The 13,451-nt window shown below is 35.7% G+C and overlaps 1 protein-coding gene across 2 annotated transcripts in view; it reads left to right on the top strand.

Annotated features, from left to right (window-relative positions):
- HDAC2 (histone deacetylase 2) overlaps positions 1–10,075 on the top strand; it is a 30,368-nt gene extending 20,293 nt beyond the window's left edge. For both annotated transcript variants that reach the window (XM_043592152.1, XM_043592153.1), the window contains exons 9-14: positions 3,035–3,175; positions 3,446–3,554; positions 4,416–4,546; positions 5,010–5,165; positions 8,707–8,764; positions 9,700–10,075. In XM_043592152.1, coding sequence (XP_043448087.1) covers positions 3,035–3,175; positions 3,446–3,554; positions 4,416–4,546; positions 5,010–5,165; positions 8,707–8,764; positions 9,700–9,730 — 626 coding nt within the window. In that variant the 3' untranslated portion in view covers positions 9,731–10,075. The remainder of the gene's footprint in view (positions 1–3,034; positions 3,176–3,445; positions 3,555–4,415; positions 4,547–5,009; positions 5,166–8,706; positions 8,765–9,699) is intronic.
- Positions 10,076–13,451: the final 3,376 nt, after the last annotated feature.

The following is a 13,451-nucleotide window of genomic DNA, read 5'->3' as shown; positions in this document are numbered from 1 at the left end:
TAATTTTCATGGGTTTTGTTGAATGTATGTATGCATTAACTATAATTAATCTTGTTTCAGTAAATTAGGTTTTCTTTTGTTGATACATTCAGCGGTGAATACTTCTATAAAGTTTCTTGCAGTCTCAAGCAAAGCAGCCATTTTCAGTGTTTTTGGTTCCTCTCTTTGGTGTTTATCTTTTATTTTTTCTTTTAAGTTTATATGTATTTTGAGAGAGAAAGAGGGCACACATGTGTGTGTGCACAGGGGGGATGCAGGGAGTGAGGGAGAGGGAGGACCCCAAGCAGGCTCCGTGCCCCCGACACAGAGCCCGAGGGAGCTCCATCCCATGAACAAGATCGTGCCCTGAGCCGAAGTCAAGAGTCAAGACGCTCAACCGACTGAGCCACCCAGGCACCCCTGGTTTTTATCTTTCTAGAAATATAACATGCAAATTTTGTTACTTTCTATTTTAGCTTTGCGTATTCACTTCCTATCATGGAAGAAGAGGGATTTAGCTCTTTTTCACCACTTTGTCCCCAACACATGCACACACCCTTCCAGTGTCTTCATTTTTACAATTTAAATCTGGGTATGTATACTAGAATTTTGGTTGTGGCATTCAGTGTTTACAGTGTCATTAACGTTAAAGCACTTCTCAGTTACCAGATTTTTCCTTTTTGCATAACTTGCTTTTCTTGCCCAGTTTTTCAATTACTTAGCTTTCTCTTTACTCATTATTAAACTGCCAGTGTCTAAATAGCTTCAAATGTTCAGATGCATCAAATATTCCACCATTTTTACCTTCTTGAAGAATAGCCTTCTGATCTGTTACTGTTTGGTTGAGTATCCCCTATAGATATGGTAGAACAAAGAGCTCTTTGCTTCTCTTGTGTGCCTCCCCTCCCCTATTGCTCTTTCCTCTGTCTTCCTCCTCACTTTTGTCTCATTTTGGTGGCGCACATTCTCAAGGAGCTTTCTGAGAAAGGAGAAAAGATGTGGGAGATTAGTACTACACCAGAAATTTAAATTTGATCAAGTGTTGAAATTAACTTGTGATAGAAGTCCAGACCAAAGTAAAAGATCACCATCATGGAATTAACTCTAGAGTTTAAGAATAAATCTGAAACTTTATTTAATAAGGTCTTAAAATTTGCTATATGGGGATCAATAATGATGACTATTGTACATGATTTTGTAGTTGTTTTCCTTTTGAACTTTTAGGTAACAAATGGATGCTTTGAATTCATTCGTAAGATGTGAAGAATTCTCAATAGAACTTTTCCAGAATTACTGTTGGCTTAAATGGAATTAAATAACTAAATCCAGATATTAAAGGCTATTTTACTTAATGTTACGATTGCTTCTATACCAGTTAGCATTAGAATTATAGTATAATCTATTTTGCTTTTATTAGGTTGAACCATACAAACTTGATTGCCCCTTTTCTTGGTAGGTCAGCAGTGGCCAAGTAATAGTTTCATATGTTGGACTTAATGTGTTGATAACCATATGTTGGCCTCAAAATGGACATGTTTTAAAAATGATCTACCTAATATTAGTACAAAATGGGTATTAACAGACCGTTTTCCTGTCTTAGCTGTTTGAAAATGCTTTAATGCCTTCATACTGAAAAGTAATAGCATTCATAATCATAAACTATAGTGTTTTACATTAATGTACACTTCAGCCAACTGTTACAATTTCCCTGGTATAAAGCATAAGGATATTTGCAATCCCAAATCTTAAACTTGATTCTAAGCTTTCTGCACTGCCAACTTCAATTTGTATTTCTTAAGTCTATTAGTCCCCTCTTGTCCATCTCCTTTCTGCCCTCCTTTATGTTGTTACTATTGTGATCTCTGCCATTCATTTTTATCTGTTACAAGAAACAGTCATTTTTCTAGTAGTGATAATAGAAATTGGGTTATGAATCATATGGTGCAACTATTGAAGAATACTTAATTAGAAATGCTCACAATATACAATTACATGAAAAAACTAATTAAACCTTATTAACTCAGAATTGTAGGGAAATGTGTAAGGGGCACCTGGTGGTTCAGTTGGTTAAGCATCCATCTGACTCTTGGTTTCAGCTCAGGTCATGATCTCACGGTTCATGGGATCAAGCCCGATGTCAGGTTCTGTACTAACAGTGTGGAGCCTACTGAGGACTTTTCTCCCTCTCTCTCTGCCCCTCACCCACCTACACATGCACTCTCTTTCTCCCTCCCCCCAATAAAGTAAACTTTAAAAAAAGAAATATTTCAAATACTGTCTTTGAATGATGGTGTTTTAGATAGCTTTTCCTTTGCACTGTTTTGATTTTTCCTGATAATCTCCAGTAAGCATGGTTTTCTTTTACAATTGAAGGGTTTTTTTCTTTAAAGATTGATTTGTATACCTAAGTAATATATCAAGAAATTACTGGTAATTAACTTATAATTGATTATTGAACTGGTACATGTATCCAAAGAAATACTTTGTTTTTATATTGGGTTTACTTTTTCCTCAAATTTCTACACAAAGAAGTTTATTGAAGTATTTCTTATACTAATAGATACTAATTTTATAATCTTAGATAAGTTAAAAAAATTATCCATAGTATTGCTACCTGAAGATAACCCACAGTTAAACTTTGTTATATAGCTTTCCATAATTTGTATGAGTCTAGAGGGAAAATTTAGATTGTGTATGTTTCATTGTAACCTTTCCCCCCACCCCGCATAACCTCACAAGAACATAGAATCTTCATATCACAGAACTTTTTCATATGTTAATAAAAAATATTCATATTTTAATCTTAGTTGTATATTTGACTTTTCTATCAGGGATACTTGCTAAAGTAGCCAGTGTTTTAAAAATCATTGTGTGAAAGGTATATGATTGAAAAGTAAATTTTAGACTAGAGATTTCTTGAAATTTTTACATATTTTTTAAATACTTAGAAAAGCCATTTTGATTGAGTAAAACTTTGCATTTATTATCTTTTTAAAACTTTTCAAACTGCTAAAATATTTAGATTTGTATGTTACTCAGATCTTCTTTGTCTTAGGTCATGCTAAATGTGTAGAAGTTGTAAAAACTTTCAATTTACCATTACTGATGCTTGGGGGAGGTGGATACACAATTCGTAATGTTGCTCGATGTTGGACATACGAGACTGCAGTTGCCCTTGATTGTGAGATTCCCAATGGTAAGTATTCTTATTATGATATCTTTGTTGGTTGGAACTGTTTATATATACAAATGGATGGATGGATGGATGGATGGATGGATGGATGGATGGATGATTAGAGTAGATTCCAAAACCATGTAAATAGAATAGTCACTTAATAAATTCCCTTTGTGTTCACTTTAAATATTTTCTTGGGGAACATTTTACAACTTGAATCTGGATTTTGTGCATGGATTTGTGTGAAAACTGAACTTTTAATATGTCACTTTATTTCATTGTTTTTAATAGAATTGCCATATAATGATTACTTTGAGTATTTTGGCCCGGACTTCAAACTGCATATTAGTCCTTCAAACATGACAAACCAGAATACTCCCGAATATATGGAAAAGATAAAGTAAGAAATCATTGAATTGGTTTGATAAATATTTCATCTTTAGCTTTATATATCAGATACTTCCTTTGTCTTATTCAAAAGCATTGAAACCTTAAGATTACTGATTTTTGTTTCCTGAGATAATGAAAATGTATGGACCTCATAGCTCAAAAATATTTCCATTTTCTATTAAATATTTTTAAATCGCAAAGGTTCTCTAAATTGTATACTTCCTTGCCTTACATGAAAGTGAAATTTTCATTTTTTTTTTTTTTTTTTTTTAATTTTTTTTTTTCAACGTTTTTATTTTACTTTTGGGACAGAGAGAGACAGAGCATGAACGGGGGAGGGGCAGAGAGAGAGGGAGACACAGAATCGGAAACAGGCTCCAGGCTCCGAGCCATCAGCCCAGAGCCTGACGCGGGGCTCGAACTCACGGACCGCGAGATCGTGACCTGGCTGAAGTCGGACGCTTAACCGACTGCGCCACCCAGGCGCCCCGAAATTTTCATTTTTGAAAACATTTTGATAAAGCTTTATTTCTAAGAACAAAGTGTTTAGAGGGTTATTGTACACAGGCCTGAGTTTGTGTCCTCTTTCTTTGCCACACATTAGTTTTGTGACATGTGGCAGGTTCATTTGCCTTGAAGGCTTGTATTTTCTCACCAGTGAAATGGGGGATGCAATAGTACCTACATTATAAATTTTGAGGATTGAATGGGTTAATGACAGTCTGAAGTATCAGTGCTTTTATGTGTTACTAATTTAACTCACAGGTTAAGTCAGATAAAGATGAAATTTTTGCTTAATGTTTCCTGTTACATTTAAGAGGAACTTGAAAGAAAATGAATTTTGTCTAATACATTTGTACGTGTAATTTAGACAGCGCTTATTTGAAAATTTACGCATGTTACCTCATGCACCTGGCGTCCAGATGCAAGCTATTCCAGAAGATGCTGTTCATGAAGACAGTGGAGATGAAGATGGAGAAGATCCAGACAAGAGAATTTCTAGTAAGATAATACCTTGATGTGTATTCTGTTACATTTTTCTGATTTGTTAAAAACATCACTACAAACTGAAGGTTTAATGGCCTGAGAACTTCACTTTGGGTCATGTTTCCTGAGCACACCATTATTACTGGCCTTTTTTTCCATTGCTAATCTTCCATAGTTTTACTTTCATATGCCTTAAAGCCTGATTTGAGTGTCAACGTTTTCAGTTCATGTGACTGTACATATGTGGTCAAATTTAATTATGTATATTTGGGAATTAATCAGTAATACCAATTATCCAGAGTAGAATGGGTTGAATAACATTAAGCACCTTCTGTTTGACTTTCCAGCTTCTCATTCTATTTATTATTGATTGCTAGAGCAATAGCATAATAGTATGCTGTTGTGGTGTAGACATTCTAACATACTTGGTATTAATGATATTTTTAATGTTGTCTATCTAAAATCTTTGTATAATTAGTCCGAGCATCTGACAAACGGATAGCTTGTGATGAAGAATTCTCAGACTCTGAGGATGAAGGAGAAGGAGGTCGTAGAAATGTGGCTGATCATAAGAAAGGAGCCAAGAAAGCTAGAATTGAAGAAGACAAGAAGGAAACAGAGGACAAAAAAGCAGGTCAGGTTTATTTTTTGGTAAAGGTGTTTTAACTCTAAATTTTAAAAATGAGCTTCACTGCAGTTTTTATGGGAGCCTGAAGGCCATTACACAAGTAAGTATTAGAAAGGTGTGTGTGCTAGGTAGATGACTTTTTTTCCCAATGTAAATGGTGCTTAGCTCTTAAATCTTTTATTTAGGGCTCTGCTGATGTTACTAATCACATTTGCTCTATAATGTAGAAAACCTTATTACCTACTGTCTCTTGCTGACATAGGCATAAAATAGCAAACATTACACTATGATGATACAGACTGGGTGAGAAGACCAAGTGGTTATAGGTCCGTTTGTAGTCTGTGGGCAGAACTGAAATTCTAAGATAATCTTTAATTACCTAAAGTTTATTTGATGGGAATTAAACACAAAAGAAGAGTCATATTATCTTCAGACCAGTTTTTCACCATTGTGAAAAAGCTAGGAGAATAGACTTTGCTCAGAAGTTGTTGAATGAAAACATAAAAACTCTGAGGAAAGAGAAGGGATTTGGAAGCTGGGTTGGAGAGGAGGTATAATACTTCAATGCTTTAACTTTAAAAATGCTGTTAGTAGCTTGTCTTTTGACAAAATGATGCTCTAAGTGGTGAATTTACTACCAGAATTGGTTATCTTTTATCTGAGTTCCCAGAGCACTTACACATACCTTGGTCATTTTGTTTAACACATTGTATTATAGTGCCTCGTTATAGGATTTTATGTATCTCCTTGCTAGATTGGGCTGCCCAAGGCTAGGGAACACCAGATCTTAAATATCTGTACTCTCAACACTTGGTGCATTTCTTGATTGGATACCTGATGCCTGTATACAAGTAATGGTGATGAGCATGAGTTTAGCTGGCTGTTAATTTTAACCCTGTAGCATGCGGAAAACTGATAGAGATACTGGGCCAACATCCTTTTCCTTTTATCTATTACATCGAAGTTACATGAATAAGCTGGCTATCGTGTTCTTTTTTCTTTTTTACTAGAGAGGTTAGGATTCCACAGCATATCTGACACTTTTAGTTCTGTTCTTTTACTCATGATTCACTCCTCTGTAGGCTACCATTCTCTACCATTTTATAATTTTAACTTTGCAATGTATCACAATGATGGCTCCAGTCTGCTCTTATGTACTGATTGACATCCAGAAATTCCATCTATTTTTGAGGTAAGGAGGACTTTGCTTTAGCTGTAGGATTGTTCTAGTATTTTTCATTTCTCTCACTGTCTGTATATATTCTTGTCATTTTTGAAGTTTCTTCTCATTTTAAAATCTTTATCTTTTTTGTGCTTTTTGTTTGTTTGTTTTCCAAAAGGGAAAACACATTTACTAGGGTGCTGCTTGTCTTTAATTGCCTTTTTAGCTAAAAAGAGAGTATCTTTTGCTCTGGCTTAGTAGCCTGGTAGTGGATTAATCTCTTAGTATTTAGCTCCTCAAAACTTTTGTTGCTGATAATGATAACTTTAAAAAAAATTCTTTCGTGGTGGGGCTCTTCTTGTAAGACCTTCCAATTGTTAAAATCCCTTATCCTACACATAAAGAAATATTACCATAGAAAACATTTTTAAAAATCTATAATCAAAACCTCTAAAGTGGGGGCCATTTCTTTTTCCTCCTCCCTTTCCCAGTTCCATTTTAGCAATTTGAATTATTAAGTTTACATATCTAAAATTAAGCCAGAAGTTGAAAGAAATGTCATCCTTCTTGTCACACACATGTTTGTATTGTAAGGCAGACCAGTTTCCTGAAATGTGTATGTAGAATGCTTAGTGATGCTGTGTATAATCGCTGTATCTTTATTATTAGGTCATTACATCACAACTTTGTCTCATATGCTTCTTTAAAGAAGAAATTCACATTTAGGCTAATTTGTTTTAATAATCTTGAGTTTGTAGTGGTAATGTTACTATTTTATTGATTTTTATTAAAATGATTGAGTTTCAGTACTTCCACAGTGAGAGTTAAAGTGAATAAGCAGTAAGATTTAGCCTCTGTTGTGTCTTGGGTTTATCTTACCTGATTCTCTCTTCTCAGAATACTTCAGTCCCAGTGGTCTTTCATTTCTTCCTTCTAAACCTGCTAATTCCACCTTACCTCAAAGTCCTTTTAAGGTTTCCCTCCGTTCAAGATACTTCATCCCTTTTCCCACCCAAAAGCTATTCATTCTTAAGACATCTCTCTCTTTTTTATCTATACAAGGTTATTTATTATGAAATTATTAATAAAGCAAAATACTTGGAAAAAAGCAAATATTGACTAACATAGGACCAGTTAAATGGATTGTGGTACATAAGAATGAGGAAGATCTGGGGCGCCTGGGTGGCTCAGTCGGTTAAGCATCCAACTCTTGATTTCGGCTCAGGTCATGATCCCATGGTTCGAACCCCACATTAGGCTCTGTGCTGACAGCATGGAGCCTGCATGGGATTCTCCCTCTCTGTTTCTCTCTGCCCCTCCCCTGCTCATGTGCTCTTTCTCTCTCTCAAAATAAATAAGTAAATTTAATGGAAAAAAAAGAAAAAAGAATGAGGAAGATCTGTATGTACTGCTATATAATGGGATGGTTCTCTATTCTTTTTTTAAAGATTTTCTTTTCTTTCATTTTATTTTATTGTATGAATATAATTTATTATCAAATTGGCTTACATACAACACCCAGAGCTCATCCCAACAAGTGCCCTCAATGCCCATCACCCATTTTCCCTTCTCCCCCACCCCCCATCCACCCTCAGTTTGTTCTCTGTATTTAAGAGTCTCCTGTGGTTTGCTTCCCTCCCTCTCTGTTTGTAACTATTTTTCCCCCTTCCCTTCCCCCAGGGTCTTCTGTTAAGTTTCTCAAGATCCACATATGAGTGAAAACATATGATATCTGTCCTTCTCTGACTTATTTCACTCAGCGTAATGCCTTTTAGTTCCATCCACGTTGTTGCAAATGACGGGATTTCATTCTTTCTCATTGCCAAGTGCCACATCTTCTTTAATTCCAAGGGCATCTCTCAAAGGTCACTTCTTTGTGGTAGTTTTTCCCAACCTCCCTCAGTGCTGCTGTGCTCGTGTCTGTAGGCTGAACTTCTCCACAGTGCATATCTCAGCTGTAATACTGTGGTGCAAGGAAAAGAACTTCAGAGGGCAGGATCTATGTGACATTAACTCCTTGAACCTCTCTCATTTAGCACAGCACCTAACAAAGCTTGTATAGTTATTGAATTCATAAATACTAAAATTGTATAGGACAGCTTTTTTTAAAATTTTTTAAATATTTGTTTATTTTGGGGGAGAGCCCAAGTGAGGGAGGGGAAGAGAGAGGAGACAGAGGATCCGAAGTTGGCTCTGCACGGACAGTCTTGACTGCAGCAAGCCCGATGTAGGATCTCAAACTGTGAGACATGACCTGAGCCAAAGTTGAACACTAAAACAGCTGAGCCACCCAGGTGCCTCTAAGACAGCTTTTTATATTTTAAGTAAGGTATACATTTTATATTTTAAAGTAAGTTTTAATCTCTTCCCAATTTTTGTTTTTAGATGTTAAGGAAGAAGATAAATCCAAGGACAGTAGTGGTGAAAAAACAGATACCAAAGGGTAAATTGTGTTTTTTATCTAGTAATTTCTATATACTATAAAAATAATAAATACATTTACTTTAGGTGTGTTATGTGTGTATTCTTTTGAGAAGTGCTGGACCGAACTTGACTGAGAGCATCAGTAAGTTGAATGAGGTGTTCTAAATTTTACTCTGTATTGGTGGTGCACAAGATAATATATGCCGTCTTAACTATCAGTGTGTGTGTTATCTGTTTCTTTTTTACTTATGTAGCTTGCCTTAAAAAATGGTGAAGACTAGTAATGTTGTGTAACTGAACGTTAAATCAGTTTGTATTGTACGTAATGTATCTGAGACCTTTTGCTATTAACTTTATGTGATCTTTTCATGGTGCTCTTATTTCTGTATACATGATTACTTTGTGTGTGTGTGTGTGTGTGTGTGTGTGTGTGTGTGTGTGTGTGGTATTGGCAGATGGGTAAATTTAAAATTTTTTTTAATGTTTATTTATTTTTGAGAGAGACCAAGAGACAGAGAGCAAGCTGGGGAGGGGCAGAGAGAGGAAGACACAGAATCTGAAGCAGGCTCCAGGCTCTGAGCTGTCAGCACAGAGCCCAACACGGGGCTTGAACTCCACGAACCGTGAGATCATGACCTGAGAAGTCGGACACTTAACCGACTGAGCCACTCAGGCATCCCAAGATGGGTAAATTAAACGCTGGGCTGGTATAACATGATTCATAATTTAGTTATGTTTGGAAAAATCATAATTGAGGTGTTTATCATCAGAAAGCATATATTTGACCACATGTAATTTTGTGCTAGCCTTTATAGGATAACTTGAATAGATTGTAAAATCACTGGAAAGATTAAGGTAGTCAGTACTCTAAAAATTGACTCAAGGCATTATCAGTGTGTGTTTCTTGGCTTGACCCTCCAGGACTTTAATATTTTATGTTGCCTCTTTTAACAGAGCCAAATCAGAACAGCTCAGCAACCCTTGAATTTGAGTGTCTCACCAATTTCAGAAACCATAAAAGAGTGAGAAAATATCGGGAAGAAAAATTTTTTTCTTTTTGAAGACTTCTGGCTTCATTTTATACTACTTTGGCATGGACTGTATTTATTTTCAAAATGGCTTTTTTTGTTTTTGTTTTTCTTGGCAAGTTTTATTGTGAGTTTTCTAATTATGAAGCAAAATTTCTTTCTCCACCATGCTTTATGTGATAGTATTTAAAATTGATGTGAGTTATTATGTCAAAAAACTGATCTATTAAAGAAGTAATTGGCCTTTCTGAGCTGATTTTTCCATCTTTTGTAATTATCTTTATTAAAAAATTGTACTTGGATTGCCTTTTGTCTGTTTCTTACATGAAATCTTTTTTCAGAGGCAAATAACATGACTTTCTGTACAATTAGAATACACTAGAGGAACTGATAACAGCTTCAAGGACATCCATTTACTATTCAAGAAAGAGCATTTTACAGTAAATATTTATTAATGCACTAGGAATTCTACCATCTTGGTTTTTATACTTTGGCCAGTCAGTGTCAGTGAAGATTGACATCTCATTATTATAATTTATCTCTGAATTAATAATATAAGCTATGCGACTAAGATCCAGGAATTATATTTGAGCTGAACCAAAGATTCCCAAAAATTGGAAAAAATGAAAATTCTGAATTGGAAGAAAACCATAATCAGAGAAGGAAACTGTCTTCCCATACTAGCAATATGTGACTTTGTTGCCAACCCCCACTATGTACCAAGTAGACAAGGAATTGTATGGTTGTGTCTGACCAGAATTTTCCTGTATTCATATTAAGTCTGTCTAAAATAAAACCTATTTAGACAAAACCTGGTCTAAGCTGCATTTACGTAACATCCAGGTTCCACTCTTACACCTAAGTTTCCAAACCAAGGAAATAAACATTTAAAGAATCAGTTCATCTTTCAATTTATCGAGTATATTCATTTTAATGCTTCGGGTATGCAACTGAACGTAATGGTGGAAGAATGCCCGCAGCACCGCTTACATTCTGGTGGTAGGAGGCAGACGTGGGCAGTTTGTACTTGAGGATGTGCAAGAGAAAATACATTTTAGGAACCTGTCAAAACCAGTGAAATCACCTTGCCAGGCCTAACATGATGGTTTTGAGATGAAAATCCTAAAATTCTAGAAGATAAAATATGTTTGTTTCTGTGTAAGCCCCTGCTTTCAGATGTTCACAGGAACACCTGGATTTAGGTAATGAGCAGCCATGCATCCGTTCAGATTTATCATGTTTTTTCACTTTTGCCGTATTTGCTTCAAGTGTTTTTTCCCCCCCTTTAAGTAGATTCTATACAGTTTGAAGACTTTATACACTTTGCCATGTAATTCCCCTTTCCCACTCTTTAGAAGTAACCACTAGTCTGAAGTTCATGCGTATTTTACCCATATTTTTACTCTTGCAAGTCTGTCAGCATCTAAGCCTGTATGACATTAGATATTAAAGAACTCAGAACTCAGTCCTTCATTAAAGGAGTAAGGAAATGTGTTTGTGTTCTGTAACTTGGTTCATTTTATATTGTGATTTACCCCTGTTCCAAGTGTAGTTCATTTTATATATAATTGAAGCTTCAAGAGAGTTATGAAACAAATTCAGCCCAGGTCACTTGGTACAACATCCAAACGGCAGAACTACTGAAAGAACAAAGACCCCATTTACAATTAAAATTTTCTAGAAATAAAAGTGCAGAGAAACCACGGTTCTGGTCTTACAGTGAGAAAGATCAATGTAACAGGATGTCAAGATCAATAATACACATTTGGAAATTAATACTGGATAAAAATACTTGAGATGGTGAGGGAAGAGAGAGGTAACTACTTTGGTGGGATAATGGATAGTCAGATGGAGGAAGTTTTACACCTTCCACCAGAAAAATTTAAGTTGGAAAGGGGAAATGAAGCCCATAAGTACTAGAAACTTTAAGAAGAAAATAATTGGAGTTGAGATCTTTCTGACTCCAAACCGTAGAAGAAACAATTGATACATTCGACTAAGGGGGGAAAAAAGTTGCAGGCTAATAAAACTAAGTTGAGGAAAAGACATGGCAGGGGGAGTTTGTAGAACCGCAACTTGTCACCGTTCAGAAGGCTAACATCTAAAGCTAGTAGAGAAAGACTAAAGTGCATGAAGGATGTGAAGTTAACTGGGAAAGAAATACACATAGTTGTTAAATATGAAAAGGTCCTGAACCACTTTGAAATGCATATTAAAAAGATATTTTTTGGCCTGATTTTTTTAAACCTATCATAAATTTGAAAAGTGTTGGCAAGAGTTTGAGGAAATTGTCATTGTAGTAGGGTGTGTGAGTCATTATAACCTTGAGTTTAATTTAACAAAATTACAAATAATCTAATTCAAAATCCCACTTTTGGAAAATTTAACATACTTGATGTGCAGATGACTTTCAGAGGTCATTATGCAACAGTGTTTGAAAAAAGATAAAAATGACTTAATGTTCAGTAGAGGCAGAGTTGGATGATTGTTATGAAAGAATACGGCCATAGCAAATATGAGATATGGAAATATGGAATATGGAAAAACCTTCAAGGGCTACCATTAAGGGGAAAAAGGCAGATGTGGATCACATGACATACTACCTTATTTGTGTGTTAATAAAATATCTAGGAAAGGTGATAATGAAATGGAGCATTGGAGCATTGGCTGCTTCCATGGGGATTTGAAGGTTGGACCATTACACAAAAAATGTAATTAAAAAATGCAAGAGGATAATTTCTAGTCGAAGGGGTAGGGATTTTACACAGCATTACAGCTTCCTTTTCCACGTCTCAAATTCTTGAGATGACTTTCAGATTCTTGCAGTCCATTTGTTGTGACAGTAGTGACTTAGTTTTACTTTTTCCCAGGAGGAGGAACATGTGCCATGTGGCTAAAAGCCCCAGTGCCTAAGATGAGATATAAACCATCTGGAAGAATCATGTGGTCCTGATCAGGGTAAAGTAGCTATCAACTATCATTAGTTTTTCTTTTGTTTTTTGTTTTTTTTTAATGACACTTTACAACTAAGACCTCAACTCAGGGAAAAACAAAACGAAACAACGGTCCTTTAATGAAGATGTTGCTTTGTTCTTTTAAAAAAAAATTTTTTTTTAATATTTATTTATTTTTTTTAACGTTTATTTATTTTTGAGACAGAGACAGAGCAGAGGGGCAGAGAGAGAGGGAGACACAGAATCTGAAACAGGCTCCAGGCTCGGAGCTGTCAGCACGGATGCGGGGCTCGAACCCACGAACCGTGAGATCATGACCTGAGCCGAAGTCGGACGCTTAACCGACTGAGCCACCCAGGCACCCCAGATGTTGCTTTGTTCTTAGTTTTTCACATTTCTTCGTGACATGGGCGAATGCTTGTTCCAAGTCAGCATTGGTAATACAACGTAATGATATATAACTAATCTGCCCTTCTACCAAAGCTACTAGCATCCTGTCGATAGGAGAGTTTTCAGAGTTCTTACATTGAAGTCATGTACTTGCATCTGCTTCCATTGCCTTCAGTAAAAATATTGCTGAAGCTTCTCTGTTCTCTGAGATTCATAACATTTTGCATTTCTATTGTGATAAATGACATGGCTTTTCAAGGTTTAAATGAAAACTTCGATTTGTGTGCTCTCACAAGTATGCGTTTCAATAGTGTAAGATCCCTTTTTCTTCACC

The sequence above is a fragment of the Prionailurus bengalensis genome, chromosome B2 (genome assembly GCF_016509475.1).
Source record: "Prionailurus bengalensis isolate Pbe53 chromosome B2, Fcat_Pben_1.1_paternal_pri, whole genome shotgun sequence".
Lineage (NCBI taxonomy): Eukaryota > Metazoa > Chordata > Mammalia > Carnivora > Felidae > Prionailurus > Prionailurus bengalensis.
Note: the sequence above shows the minus strand (reverse complement) of the source record. Positions and strands in the feature narration are given on the sequence as shown.